Source organism: Budorcas taxicolor, chromosome 8 (genome assembly GCF_023091745.1).
Source record: "Budorcas taxicolor isolate Tak-1 chromosome 8, Takin1.1, whole genome shotgun sequence".
Classification (NCBI taxonomy): domain Eukaryota; kingdom Metazoa; phylum Chordata; class Mammalia; order Artiodactyla; family Bovidae; genus Budorcas; species Budorcas taxicolor.
Window position 1 is genome coordinate 27,979,331 of NC_068917.1, and position 15,882 is coordinate 27,995,212.

Sequence of the window (15,882 nt, forward strand, 5' to 3'; positions counted from 1 at the left end):
TTTAGTATTTCCTAAGGTACTGAGTATTTTTTAAACAACTGAACCAAGCATATTAGGAAAAAGCAGACAATCACACACAGCAGAACATCATTATGAAAACATGATCACTACTAAGATAAAAGAAGTTGGAGTTTCAGTGACTTTCCTAATTCAAATGTATTTATGCCTCTGTATTCCACAACTGAATGCAAAAATAAACATAGCATTCCCTGTGACTTCCAAAATTTGGCTCCTTCAAATTCAACCATTTTTATATAACTCTCAAATTATTTCCCAGTAATTTTATCAGTGATAGAAATGTTCAGTTTTTCTGAAGTTGCTAGAAACACTCTAATGCTTTCTGAGCAGCCTGAAGTTGCCCACATCTGAAACTGATGAGCTTTCTGGCTCTCCTGGTGACCCTGACACTTAACCACACACAGCCGGACTCCTAGACTTGACAAGTCCCAAGCCTTGACCCAGCTCAGCCAGAAGGCAACGCTTTATATTTCCCTCTCCCTGAAATTATGGCAAAAAAACCTCAGTGGTGCCCGATCACTGATCACCTGCAGGTGTTCCTCTGAGCCCTGGAAAAAAATCTTCTAGTGCAAGTCAGGTGCTGTAAAGTGGATCCGAACAGTTTATGTTGCTTCTTTGCTCGCTCTGTTCCAGGCACTGTGCTGAGAGCATTGTTCATTCTCTTATGCAACCTCTACAGGTGTACCCTGTGACCATACTGTTATTAATCAGAGCAGCAGTGGTGGTTCTATTGTCATCATCACCCCAATTTTTTTAACTTTTGCTTCTGTATTGGGGTATAGCCGATTAACAAACAGTTGTGACAGTGTCAGGTAAATAGCAAAAGGATTCAGCCATACATACACATGTATCCATTCTTCCCCAAACTCCCCTCCCATCCAGGCTTTGCATAACATTGAGCAGAGCTCCACAGACTATACAGAAGGTCCTTGTTGGTTATCCATTTTAAATATAGCAGTGTGGACATGCCCATCCCACACTCCCTAACTATCCCTTTTCCCCATCCTTCCCCCAGCCACCATAATTTCATTCTCTAAATCTGCATCATCCCAGTTTTACAGATAAGGAAGCTGAATATCAGAGAGGCTAAGTCACATACTAAGGACCCCGCAGCTTAGGCAGTAGCATCAGAGTATGAACCCAGGCCTGCCTGTGATACCCAGTGTCCAGAGCCCCAGTACTCAACTATTACCTGAGAGTCACTCTAGTCAAGCGTTGCTTCTCAGGCAGGAATGACACAGATTTTTACCTCAATTACTTGTTCATTCCCTGCCTTTGCCTGGTCTTCTATAGGATGCCCAAGTGTGGAACCTCCTAAGTAGTATTCTCCAGGCATTTCGAGAAGGCCAGGTTCCCACGTTTGCCCTACCCACACCACCAATGCCCTGGTAGAACTTTCCACCCACTGAGCCTGAGGGAATTAGAACTAGAAGTATTGGGCCTCGGAGGTTACCCAGTTGATTCCCCTCATCGCATAGGTAAGGTTCTGCAGAAATGAGGGGCCTTGCCTGAGATGACCACCTGATTCTGTCAGAGCAGAGCCTAAGACTCAAGTCTCCTGCAGCCCAAGCTAATAAATGTCCTTTCTAGAATGTAATTTCAGTAGAAAAGATCCTGCCGTAAGAAAATCTCTGCAGGATGTGGTCATGGGTATAGACAGTAGTGTGGAGACTGGGTATGGTTTTGGTTTTAAAATGTCCATGCTCATGTTCTTAAATGGCAAGTTGGTAAGTTTGCCCAGTCTAGAGAAGGCATACCCCTAGAGTTGATAGGGTACTCAAGGTCAGACATAGGCCAGCGGGGATGCCAGGGAGCTATTAAAGAGAGGAGGAGGGCTGAGTACACTGAAAGGCAAGGGGGCAAAAATATCCTAGACATTTGGCACAACCCAGCCCTGGGTCTTATCACCCCTTGGATGCCACTACCTTCTCCCTTGGCCCAACATGTTAGGATGTTCTTCTCAATATGGCTCTTACCCTCCACTGACTCCATTTGCTTGCTTTCTGTGTGTCTAAATTTTGTCACAGAAAAAATCGAGCTCCCAAACAGCACCAGCACAGAAGTGGAGATGACACCCTCCAGTGATGCTTCGGAACCAGTACAAAATGGAAATCTCTCCCACAGCATCGAAGCTGCAGACGCCCAGGTACAGCGGTTTTTCATTGCTCTCCAGGCTGTTGTGTGAGTCGATATTTTAGCATAACAGCATAGACCTGCATTCTCCTCGGAGGCCCTAGCTCCCAGCTCAGAGGACCCCTGAGTCATCCGTCCCTGTGTGTACTTCCCAGTACCAGCCAGAGCACCTCATGCATCAGACTCTTCATTCATCATATAAGTGCACATATTCTCCAAGCCAGGCTTCCCAGGTGGCACTAGTAGTAAAGAACCCACCTGTAACGCGAGTTCCAGCCCTGGCTCAGCCCTTGGTCCCAGTAACCCACTCCAGTATTCTTGCCTGGAGAACCCCATGGACAGAGGAGCCTGATGGGCTATGGTCCGTAGGGTCACACAGAGTCAGACATAACTGAAATGACTTAGCATGCACACACGCATTCTCCAAGCCACTGTTTCTCAGAGTGAGACTGGAGGAGTCATGCATCAAATCTCCTGGGGATAAAAATGCAGCTCCCTGGTCCATATCCCAGATCCAGTGGGAAATAGAATCACTGAGAAGCAGCACCCAGGAATCGGCACTTTTTTCTTCTGAACTTATTTTGTATTGTACACACATCCAAGGAATCATCATTTTAACTCCCGTCCCTGGGGATTTTTAATAGATGATAAAGTTTGATCACTGCTGCAGTCTAATCCTCTCTGTGTCTTTAGGGCCATGATTAAGTAACAGAGAAACCACAGCTGTCATTCTTTGGTTAACCCCCTTTGGCCTTTTTTGTCCCCGCAGTTGAAATTAGTCAGTACTGTGGTCCAGTCCACCACTCAGTGCTGCAACCATTAGATAGCTGCTTGATCTAACGGCTACAATACTTAACATTTATACACACTGTGTGTGCCGTGGCTTCAGCGCTAGGCGCTTTGTCTATGCTATCACTTTAAACCTCCCAGCTGAAGGTATAAACATTTAGTATCTCTGTTTTATAAGTGAGGAGGCTAAAGCTTAAGATGAAGCAGTTATTCAGGATTACTTGGTTTGTAGCGATTAGAGCTGAGATTTGATCTTGGGTGTGTGTGCTAAGTCGCTTCTTAGAGCTGATCCTGAGTGTCTGACTCTGCGACGCTATGGACTGTAGCCCGCCAGGCTCCTCTGTCCTTGGGGATTGTCCAGGCAAGAATACTGGGACTGTTGCCTTAGGACTGTCTAAATACAGAATCTGTACTGTTTCTACTGCCTCAGGACCACAGTTGCTCAAAAAAGTCAGCAGAAAAAAAAAGTAGGTGGTGCTTGTTAGATTTCTGGATCTCACCCTCATCAAGGGAATCAGAATTTCTACGGCATAGAGTCCCAAATTTACATTTTAACTAGTTACCCTTGAGTCGGTGTTGCTCAGACTTTAATGTGTTTAGGAATTTCCTGGAGGATTCTGTTAAAATTCGGGGTCTGGTTTGTCAGGTCCAGAGTGGGGTACCCAATCTGCAGCAATCTTGAGCTCCCAGGTGATTCTGACGTGGCTGGTCTAAGAACCACACTTTTTGAGTAGCGTGGCCCTAAAGTTTGTGACCTACTTCTCTAGACAGAATTTTCCCGACGAGCTGATAATGAAGCCAGACTACAGCAAATCCATTCCAACCCTCCCTTCTCCTTTACATTGGGATGCTCTCTGCAACAGAGGAAGTCTGTGCTTCTTAGAAGACATTTGCTCATTGTTGCCTGTTGCCTTTATTCCCTGAAGAAACATGCAAAGAACATTTCTTCATTTAAAGGAAAGGATAAAGATGTCAAGCACCTTTTTGTATGTGTGTTGGCCATTTGTATGTTGTTGCCTTCAGAAGAATATCTACTCAGATCCTTCATTTTTCAATCGGGTTATTCATTGTTTGCTATTGAGTTGTCAGAGTTCCTCATATATTTTGGTTATTAGCTCCCTATCAGATATATGATGTGTAGATATTTTCTCCCACTCCATAGGTAGCCTTTTCATTTGTCTGTTGTTTCCTTTGCTGTGTTTTTCATGAGGTATACCTATCTTCACCTTGTACACCTTAAATAGATGGAATTTTTATTTGTCAGTTATACCGCAGTAAAGCTGCAGGGGGCAGGGGGGAATGACTAAAGGAAAATAGAGACACGGCAGCTCCTTCTGCCCTTGTCTCCTCTGCCTCCTAGGCTCTCGCCCTCCTGCCCAGAGCCCCACAGTCCCTTCGCATTAGCTCAAGGGTGAGCTGGCAGAGCACCTTATGTCTGCAGCATGTGGCAGAAGGAGACAGGCCCCAAGAACATCTGGCTGTCCTTGGGGACTCACAGTCACAGGTGTGCAGAGGGCACCCTCATCACCATGCCTGTCCATCTGGCTGGCAGAGGGACAGCTATACCCCGAACACAGAAGCAGCTTGCTGCAGGGGGTTAACAGAGCCCCAGCAAACCCCTTTCTGAGCAGAGCTGTGTCCCCAGGTCTCACTCAAGGTAACAGGACAGATTTGTGCACCATGCTGATACACTGAGAGCTCAAGGGCACACAGGCCTTCAGAGAGCCACCCACCAGCTGCCCGCAGGACAGCCTGGCAGTGATTTTCAGAGAGAGAGTTATCAAACCTTCTTCTAGTTTCCTCATCTGCAAAGTACAGATAATCACAGTACCTGCCTCATTCGGGATATTAGGAGAGTTACATGAGATAATATTCATAGAGCACTTAGCACAGAGCTAAATGCTATTATTTATTACTGCCCATTTTGTTGTTCTTTAGTTGCTAAGTCATGTCCAGCTGTTTTGCGACCCCATGGACTGTAGCCCACCAGGCTCCTTTGTTCATGGGATTCTCCAAGCAAGAATACTGAAGTGGGTTGCCATTCCCTTTTCCAGGGGATCTTCCCAACCCAGGGATGGAACCTGTGTCTTCTGCACTGGCGGGTGGATTCTTTACCACTGAGCCCCTAGGGAACCCTATGTGCCCATACCTACTATATAAGTAGCGTCCAAGATGTCCCTTCCCTATAGGTAAAATGTTCATTGTAGCTAAAATGAAAATTATATATAGAAAGAATATATGCATATATAATGTTTGAGTATATCCAGGGTATGATAAGCAAATAAATAAACATCTGTAGTAGGTAAATAATTATGACCCAGTATGTCACATAAAGAGTCTACCTGCAATGCAGGAGACCCAGGTTCAATCCCTGAGTCAGGACGATCCCCTGGAGAAGGAAATGGCAACCCATTCCAGTATTCTTGTCTGGAGAATTCCATGGACAGAAGAGCCTGGTGGGCTCCAGTCCATGGGGTCACAGAGAGTCTGACACAACTGGGTGACCTTCACACATATGTCAGGAAAGTATATACAAAGTGTTCTGGGAGCCTTCCAGAGGAAGACCCAGGTGAGGAAAAGTGCAAAACCTTAAAAGAAGAGGTAATATTTGAGCTGGGCATTGATGAGTGAGTAGGAGTTTGTTGCTCAAAAAAGGAGGCGATGACAGCATGTTCCCTTAAGAGGGAAATTCATGTTAGTGATTGGTGAAAAGGCCAGAGAAACTAAAGACTGAAACGTGAGGTGAGGAGGGAGGAGAAATCCACTCGGAAAAGTGTGTTGGGCTGAAATTCTTCCATTGTTGAATCAGAAACTTTACAGTGGTCATCCAGTATGTGTTAGGCGATGTGCTGGGCCTTGGAAATTCTAGCAGAATTTTGGGACCATTCCAGCAGAGCAGAGAGACTGCAAATGGAAACCAAGACATCATTATGGACAGCAATGGGGCCACGAAGAAAATAAAGCCTTGTGACTCAATGGAGGGCGAGTGGAGGGGCCCCTTTAGGTTGGGAGGTGAGGGAAAGCTTCAGTAAGGAAGTGGTATTTGAACAGAGGCTGAACTTTTAAGAACAAGCCAGCCGGAACATCTGTGGTGGTCCAGTGGTTAAGACTTTGCCTTCCAGTGCAGAAAAGGGTACGGGTTCAGTCTCTGGTCTGGGAGCTAAGATCCCACGTGCCTTGCAGTGAAAAAAGAAAACATGAAGCAGAGACAATATTGCAACAAATTCAATAAAGACTTTAAAAACAGTCCACATCCAAATAAAAAAAAAAACCTTGGAAAAAAAGAACAAGCCAGGCCAAGGGAACAGCACCCACAGAGGCAGAAATGAGCTTGACTTGTTTGAGGAACAGAGAAGTCAGTGTGCCTGGAGAGTGGGGAGCAGAGGGAGGGAAGATGGTGGCAGTGAGCTCCCAGCAGGGCTGGCCTGCCTTGAGGACCATGATACGCAAGTTGACTTCCTTCCAGGGCAACAACAAGCTGCCATAGGTTCCCAGGTGTGAGTTGCACCTGTGAAAGATCCAAGAGGCTGCACTGAGGTGTAGAGATCGGATGTGCAGCAAGAAAGTGGATGACAGTGGTGGGGCAGTGAGGTGGCTGCAGGAGTTGGGAAGAGCTGATGAGGCCTGGATCAGAGCAGTGGATGGCGAGGGAGGAGACACACGGGCATCAGGACGGGCGTTGTGGCTCTGCCTGAGAAGTACGGCCATCCCCCTGCTGGAAGCAGGGAGCTGCCATGGAGTGGCAGCATCAGCTCTGTGAGATAGGAAGAGAGCTCTTTCTGAATGGCAACGAAGTGGGCAGAGTGAGGGAGGGTAGGCTACAGGGTGGCAAGGTAAGAGCCCGTTTGGTACAAAGATTAGCAAACTGTGCTGTGCTTAGTCGCTCAGTGATGTCCGACTCTTTGCAACCCCATGGACTGTAGCCCGCCAGGCTCCTCTGTCCATGGGGATTCTCCAGGCAAGAATACTGGAGAGGGTTGCCATGCCCTCCTCCAGGGCTTCTTCCCAACCCAGGGATCAAACCCAGGTCTCCTGCATTACAGGCGAATTTTTTACCATCTGAGCCACCAGGAAAGTCCTAGCAAGCTGTGATCTGTGGCCAGATCTGGCCTGCAGCCTGTTTTTGAACGACCCCTGAGATAAGAATGTTTTTATCTTCTTGAAGCTTTAGATAAAAGCAGCAGCAGCATATGTGACAGAGACCATAAGGCCCATAAAGCCTAAAATATTTACTATCTGGCCCTTTTCAGGAAAAGCTTGCCCACCCCTCTTTCCAACCATCTGTAGTCTTTACCCAAAAAAAGAAAAAGAGAAAGAAAAAAATAACAAGGAAGCTCTTCATGCACTTATATGGAATGATCTTCAATATATGCTGTTAAGTGGAAAAGGCAACATGCCAAACTCATCCAGTGTACTCTTAGTAAGAGGGGAAAGAAGGAAGGAAATAACACAGTAATGTGGAAGCATTCGCTTTGGATTCTGTTGAAGAAACTGGCTGATTGCTACCGAATAACGGTCTGCAGTAAGGAACTGGAGTGGAAGGTAGACTTCTGCATACATTTTTCAGTATGTAGCCTTCTGTAGCTTTTGTATTTTGAACCAGTTAACTGTTTTATCTATTCCCAAAAAATGCAACAACTAAAACCAGTAATGGTTTAAATTAAGACAGAAACAGTGTGCATTAGTCCCTTAAGAGAAAAGTCTCTGAAGACAGACCACATGAGTTCAAATCCAAGATTTGCCACTCCCCAGCTGTGTGACTTTGGACAAGTTACTTAACCTCTCTGTTCTCATCTTTCTTCTCTCTGAAACAGGGATACTATCCTATTTCACAGCATCCTTGTGAGACTAGAATGCTCATAGAACAGTTCTTGGCAAACAATAAGCACTGCGCAATTATTTGTCATTATTAGCAGTACTTGTAAAACTTTCTTTAAAATGTCTGTTAAGTAGCCCAGATGACAAGGCCTCTGACCAACTATGAGTTGTAGCGTGGCTGACAGTGACTGGATGTGAGAGCTGTTTCTGAGGAAGCACTGAGACCATTTGTTAATAAATCAGTCATAGAGAGTGAACCAGAAAAAGCAGTTGTGGGTGATGCTAAAGTTTCCAGGCTGGCATGACTGAGTAGCAGGGTAAATTAGAGCTGTGATTCTCGACTCAGAAAAATAGGTGTGAAATCAGGACACTTGGGCCACCTAAAGCACAGTTTCACAGAAAGAATTCAGTGCCTTTTTACTGTTGAGTTTTCTTTCTTTCCCAGTTGTATTTTTATCAAGCTCCAGGAGGAATGAGGTGTGCCTCCCGACTTTATTAATGGAAACGATGAGCCCACACACCACACACTCACCACTGAGACTCTCCTGAGAGTTTAACCCATCTCATCTAATGAACCTGCTGTTTGCAGAACCGTATTTACAAGTGAACTAATTTTACATTGACACCTCATCTCTGAGAACTTTCTTATGTCCAGACTTTACACTGCCAATGAAGAGCACTCTAAAAGAGCACTCTGAGCACTTCGTCTCCCTTTGCAGGAGATTTTTTTGCTTCATTCGTAAATTTTGTGGAACCAAGAAAAAATTTGACTTCTCAAATGGTTTAGTGCTAATTATCTTCTCCCAAGGCCTGCTGATAGAATGCTGTTGATTCTAACACAACTGAGTTGAGCTGTCCCTGAGAATTTACCGACCTTCCAAATTTTCAATGTTGAGAGTTTATCCACGTTTGAAAGACAATTCTAAAATATATTCTCTCCCACCCAGAACCCAGCATTTTCTTACATTTTAATTTTGCCAAGATGACATCACCAACTCAATGGACATGAGTTTGAGCAAATTCTGGGAGATAGGGAAGGACAGGGAAGACTGGCATGCTGCAGCCCATGGGGTCACAAAGAGCTGGACACGACTTAGCAACTGAAAAACAACAGCAACAGACAACAGCCAGGTGATGGCACATGGCCGGCGTGCTCAGGGAAGCTGCCTGCCTTTCTGCATCATGGTCCTCCAGGCATAACACATCCAGACTCCTTAAACCTGCTCGCAGTGGGAAGGGAGAAAGAGAAAGGCCTTGCAAATTTCTTAGATTCTGAAATCTGAAAATCTAACTCTTTCTTCATGTATTGTGCTTTTTATATGTTGCAGCTTTTATTTCATTTTGCCTCTAAGACTTCTCTCTGCCCTTAGGGAAATCTAAATTGTCTTTGCTTTGGTTAAGAGTTGCCTAGTTGCAGCAGCGGGCAAACAGACTTATTTAAGATTATCACATCCCTAGGAAAAGAGAATACACATACACACACACACACACTCACACACACACTCACACACACACTCACACATACACACACACACTTGTATAGATAGATAACTAGATAGATATTTAGACAGACAATGAATAAAATGCCCATTTTGTCTTTTTTTCTCACTTTACAACTTAAATAATATCTTACTATATTAAACCCTTCCTTTCTCCCTCTGGAATTTCAGCTCTAACTTATTTCTTCCCAGCCTAGCATTGGTCTTCACCTAAACTCAATCTGGTTTTTTAAGATCTGCTCTTATAGTGCTGATTTAAATGTTTGGGTGACTAAGTAAAGGGTGAGTAGAGAAAGATGATGGACATGATCGTAATCTTAGATTTCTCTTAAGAAAACTAAAATGCATTTTTGTTGTCATTTAAAGTTATAGCTGTGATTTTAAAGCTCCGTAGAAAGAATGTATAATGAACACTGGTCCATAAATTAGCTCTGATAAGGACTCCCAAGATTATCCAAGCAGATGGTATCCAGAGTCCACATGGTGTGTTTCTTCCGAAAGTATTACCTTTAGTTCGAAAATGTTTACTTTCTTCACAGTGATAAGATTTGGGGGGGGTTGTTTGTTTGTTTGGTCATGCCGAGTGGCATGTGGGATCTTAGTCCCTCAACCAGGGATGATGGAACCTGTACCCCCCGCACTGGGAGCTCAGAGTCTTACCCACTGAGCCACCAGGGAAGTCCCAGCAATGTTTACCAGAGAGTTTTCATACCTCAAACCTTCCTGTTATTCAAAGAGCAAGTGTCTCTTCTAAATGATTGTGGTGTAATGGCCAGGTCAACCATTTTGAAAGTTTAAAAACAGCTAAGGACCAAATTTCCCACTATTAATGAGATTATTCAATCTCTTGAAACATTGATGAAACATAAGAGCATTCTGGCACTCAGGAAAAGGAAGTTTTGGTGGAAGGTGAGCACGGGGCAGTGCTGGGGAGCGAGGACAAGACCTAAGTATGAAAGGAAAATAGTCAAAGATTCTTCATCAGACTGGAGTTTTCAAGGTCCAAGCCATGTTAGATCTATGATTGCCTCAGAAAAAAAAACTTATTAGTATCCGAGAAAAACTAGCACACACTATACAGGGGAAAAGCAAAAATTAGTGTTTTATCTACCAGGCCATAGTACATGGGTTCCATTTCCAAGGAGATAATGCTTTTTTTCTCTCAATCTATACATTTATTTTTTAAGGAAAAGTTGAGATCCAGTTTCAATATCAGATGACCTGTACAATATTTACCAACTGCCTAAGATCCACACAGAGGCCTTTTGAACACAGTTAAAATGAAATAGATAGATCTGACTCTTGAGTTTCTGCCTAAATTTGAATATTGACAGAGAATAATAACTTCACTTAGAATCTTACTGTTAATAACACCATTTGTCACTGGGCTTTCTGAAGGAGTTTAAAGAAAGTCGATTAAAAATTCACATAAGATACATTAAGGGCTATTAATAAAAAGAAAAAACTCCATTGCCACCCTGAAAAAAAACTGACATTAATATCACTGGTCCTGTGAGTAATTGTAATCCAATTGATGATAAAACAATGAGAATGACTTTTGAATTATTTCTTAAGATTCTTCAGTAGCTTTTATGTTGACAAATCTTCTATGATTTGTATCAGCAGGATTTACAAAGCCCATGAAAACTATACAAAAACCAATTTATAGCAGCAGTACAGAAAGAAATCCATCTTGTCTGTAGGTTGCACCTCAGAATTATTTGGGCAAAATGCAAAGTGAAGGAAAGTAATTATATTTCACCAGACCCTCCAAATGCCATTTTACATTAATATAAGATGGTTTCTTGGCTTCATGGGAAACTTGGGTCCAGACAGCTTCATCACTCACAGCAAAATATTTTGAAATCTTGGTTTCAATTCAGAGTCATGGAGAAACAGATGAAATGTTTTCAGGTTGCCATTGCTGAGTGAAAGCTTATCATTTTGTGTTTGATATGCTAAATTCTTGATGCTAGTTTTTTTCCCCATCTATATGTAAAACAAACCATAAAATGGTATTTTAAGGAGGGGTGAATTATTTCCTACTGCTATATAGGCTGAGATTAATCACTTTTTAAAAAATCTGTATGACATTTAAATGTTCTCTGTTGGTTCAGGATGTCTACTCAGAAGGCAATACAGATATCGCAGGATGGTGCTGCCTTCCCAAAAGAGATGCTTTGTAACTGACCTCTTCTTGATTTATCTCTTGGAAAGAGATAAGTGATAGACACATAGAGATAAGAGTGGAGTCAAGAGAATGAAGGATATTGGTAAATAATACAAGGGTAAAGACACTGAAAAACTCAGGGAACAAAAATAAAGAGATTTCTCAAAGACTCAGTAAAGAATGAGTGGAAAAGGGGTTATTTACTCAGCCATAAAAAGGAATGAATTTGAGTCAGTTGCAGTGAGGTGGATAAACATCGAGCCTGTTATACAAAGTGAAGTAAATCAGAAGGAGAAAAACAAATATCATATATTAATGCATATATATGGAATCTATAAAAATGGTACTGATGAATCTATTTGCATGGCAGAAATGGAGATATGAGCATAGAGAATAGACATTTGGACACAGTAGGAGAAGGAGAGGAGGGGACGAACTGAGAGAGTAGCATTGACATATATACACTGCCATGTGTAACATAGATAGCCAGCAGGAAGCAACTGTATAGCTCCGGGAACTCAGCTCAGTGCTCTGTGTTGACCTAGAGGGGTGTGATGGGGGACAGGGAGAAATGCTCAAGACAGAGGGGACACGTGTACTTATGGCCGATTCATAAGCCATATGTTGTTGTACAGCAGAAACCAGCACAACATTTTAAAGCAATTACCCTCCAATTAAAATAAATTTTAAAAATAAAGAATAATTTAAAAAATAAAGACTGCAGCACTAAAGAAAGAATTATACAACATTATAAAGCAACTATCCTCCAAAAAAATTAACTTCAAACAAATTATAGCAAGTGAACATGATGATTTCTTTTAAAGCAAAAAAAAAAAGATTCAAAATTAAGATACTTTAAAAAGGTTACTATCTATATGGTAGGTGCGTATCAGTCTGCTTGGGCTGCCATAACAAAATAAAAAAAAATCACAGACTAGGCAGTTTAAACAACAGAAATTTATTTTCTTCTAGTCCTGGAAGCTGGAAGTCTAAGGTCAAGGTTTCAGCCAATTCAGTTTCTGGCAAGGGTTCTCTTCCTGGTGTGCAGTTGGCTGTCTTCTCTCTTTGTCCCCATAGAGCCTTTCATACACAAAAGGGTGAGGAGTGTGAGTGGAGAGAGCAAGAAGAAGGAGAGAAGTGCTCTCTGCGGTCTCTTCTCACAAGGACACTAATCCTGTAGGATCAGGGTCTCACTCCTATGACCTCAGTTCAGTTCAGTTCACTCAGTTCAGTCCAGCTCTTTGCGACCCCATGGACTGCAGCATGCCAGGCCTCCCTGTCCATCGCCAACTCCTGGAGTTTGCTCAGACCCATGTCCATTGAGTCGATGATGCCATCCAACCATCTCATCCTCTGTCGCCTCCTTCTCCTCCCGCCTTCAATCTTTCCCAGCATCAGGGTCTTTTCCAGTGAGTCAGCTCTTCTCATCAGGTGACCAAAGTATTGGAGCTTCAGCCTCATCATCAGTCCTTCCAATGAGTATTCAGGGTTGATTTCCTTTAGGATGGACTGGTTTGATCTCCTTGCTGTCCAAGAGGCTCTCAAGAGTCTTCTCCAGCACCACATATGAATTTTGGAGGGACACAACACTCTGTCCATAAGAGTCAGTAAGGACTCATCTTTGAGTTGAGTAACTGAATTTTTCCAAATGCAACTCTGATTTTTCATCATTGTGTCTAACAGACTTTCTTCTTCATGGCTATCCTGTTTTTATTCCCTTTTTAAACAGGAAGGGCAAATGACAAATGAAATTGTCCTTATAGCCCTTTGCTGACCCATTCCAGAACTCTGAGTTTGCTCTCAAAATGACTCATACACACCTTGTTTGGCAAGCCCTGAACAATAGCTCTGGGATCCCCAAAATCCATTTTCCCTTGTGTCACTTAGAGGTTTTGAGCATAGGTCTTTAGGTCCGTGAGACCAAAATGATCCACAACCCAGTAGTGAAGAATTTTTATGGGTTGATCTTTTGAATTTCAAGTATGACATTCTAGTTCTGTAATAGACAAAGTAAAAGCTGCTGGTATGTTGACCACACTAATTGGCCAACTGGTCTAGGGAAACAAAAATGAAGATGAGGTGAAAACCACTTACTGTCCCTGAGGCAACTGGTATTTATGGTGGGAGTTTATAATAAATTTCTATTGCTCAAACCACCTAGTCTGTGGTGTTTGTTGTGGTGGCCCAAGCAGACTAATACAGGAACCATATGGATATTTATCATTTTTTTAAAATCTCATTTTTAATAGATTTCCTTGGTGGTAAAGCACTTCATGGAATGTATTTTGGCACCTTCTACTCGCCAAATAGATGTTGATTTCAGAGCTTTTCACTGTATTAAAGAATGACTGTGCATTTTTGGTAATTTTACGTTTGAGAGCTCCAACTCTAGTATTGTTTTTAGCTCTGCACAAAACACAGAATCAAGGTGTCACAATATTATGAGTCTGCTTGGAAGCTTTGTTTCAGATAAAAACTCTGCTTACAGCCCATCTACTGAAATAAAAGAGCGTTTTCTCCTTAGGGCTGTGGAATTTTCCCTTTCATCTTATTTACAAAGGTCTTCTATTTATTCCTCTTACCAAACAGGAAAGTAAATTAGATTGTTGACATCACTACAGTCAATGAATGCTCAATAAGTGTTGGATGAATGGATAGATGCGGGAACACAATTATTGCAGTTTCCACTTTCACATGAAAAAATTGAATTATAGAATTGTATTGCTTGGAAGTATTATAATTCACCAAGTCAAACTTCTTTCTTCTGGACATCTTTGAAGAAGTTATTCTCCTAACCATTTATTAACAATAATAATAATAACTAACATTTACCGAGTGTTTACTCTGTGCCAAACACAGTTCTAAGTGCTCATCCTAGACTATCTCAGTTAATTTTATATAACAGCAATCACATTGTAAAAGAACGTCCTGGAGCACAAGTGGGTCTTCTTTGTCTATTAATCCCTTCTCCAACAATCCCTTCATTAGGTAAGACACTTTCAAGATTTCTTCTCTCTCTAGGAGTATCCCACACACACACCTTTCCACCGGTTCCCAAGGAAACCTAATTGGAAAAATAAAACATGCCACCTCTGTCAAAGAGAGTATTTTTAATGCTTCATCCCTGTTCAAAGATGATGCTGTTTTGTTGGGCATATTCTTCCCCTGAGGTTCCACTGGCCTTTGAACATGGAATGCAGGAGTCTGGAAATAACCCGCCTCCCGTTTCATTGCTTGCTAAAGTGAGCCTCAGGAAAGTTTATGATTGTAAAGGGCTTAATCAATCTCCTCCAGTGTCCCCTAGATATTCATTTTAGAAGTAGCCAGTGCAGGATTATCCACCATTATGAGAATCAGGGGTGACATCAAGCAATGAAATGGCTGTAAAATCTCAAGCCCTCATTTTGGTGTACTTGCCTGTCACCTCATCCTATAGCAAACCTGAGCTAAATTTCTGCACATTTTTCTTGGACAGAGATGCTAAAGGACAAGTCTTTCTTTTTCACCTATATTTGGAGTTCTGACATTCATTGATATCTTATCAGCACCCACATTTCTTTTGTAAAAAAAAAAAATTATTGGAGTATAGTTGCTTTACAATATTGTGTAAGTTTCTGCTGCAAAGTGTATCAGCTATATGGATATAAGTGTGTGTGTGTATATATATGTGTGTGTGTGTGTCCCCTTCTTTTGGATTTCCTTCCCACTTAGATCACCACAGAGCATTGATTAGAGTTCCCTGTGATATACAGCAGGTTCTCATTCATTATCTGTTTTATACATAGCAGTGTACATATGTCAACCCGTCTCCCAGTTCATCCCACCCCTTCTTTCCCGCCTTGGTGTCCATACATTTGTTCTCGATGTCTGTGTCTTTGTTTCTGCTTTGCAAATAGGTTCATCTGTTCCATTTTTCTAGATTGCACATACATGTGTTAATATACGATACTTGTTATTATCTTTCTGACTTACTTCTAAATTTGAACCTGGCTCTTTGGAGATGTCACTCAAGGAGGTAGAGGAGGGAAGAGAGAATCACAGTGGCCCCCACTCCCCGCACACACTTCCAAATCTGCCCTTCATTTCCCCTTCAGAGCTGCCTTGGATGCAATAAGACTGTGTAGCTGACTAATGGAAATTTCTTTCTTACAATTTGGGAGGCTGAGAAGTCCAAGATTAGGTGGCTGTTGCAGCCTGCTTCCTGAATCGTAAATGGACATTTAGTCAGTGTGTCCTCATATGGCAGAAGGGCAAGCTAGCTTCCCAGTTATGTATAAGGACACTAATCCCAGTCATGAAGGCTCCGCCACCCTGACCTGATCACCTCCCCAGACTCCACCTCTGAACACCATCACTGTGGGGGGTTAGGGTTTCATCATACGAATTTTGGAGGGACACAAATATCCCATCCATAGCAGACTCAAGAAAAATAGTGCACCTAAGAATCAGGTGTTT

The 15,882-nt window shown here is 42.5% G+C and overlaps 1 protein-coding gene across 1 annotated transcript in view; it reads left to right on the forward strand.

The window, feature by feature from the left end:
- The window catches only part of SLC24A2 (solute carrier family 24 member 2), a 273,874-nt gene that overhangs the window by 232,970 nt on the left and 25,022 nt on the right, over positions 1–15,882 (forward strand). Inside the window, exon 6 of the mRNA XM_052644607.1 lies at positions 2,046–2,164. Within this exon, the coding sequence (XP_052500567.1) occupies positions 2,046–2,164 (119 nt within the window). The remainder of the gene's footprint in view (positions 1–2,045; positions 2,165–15,882) is intronic.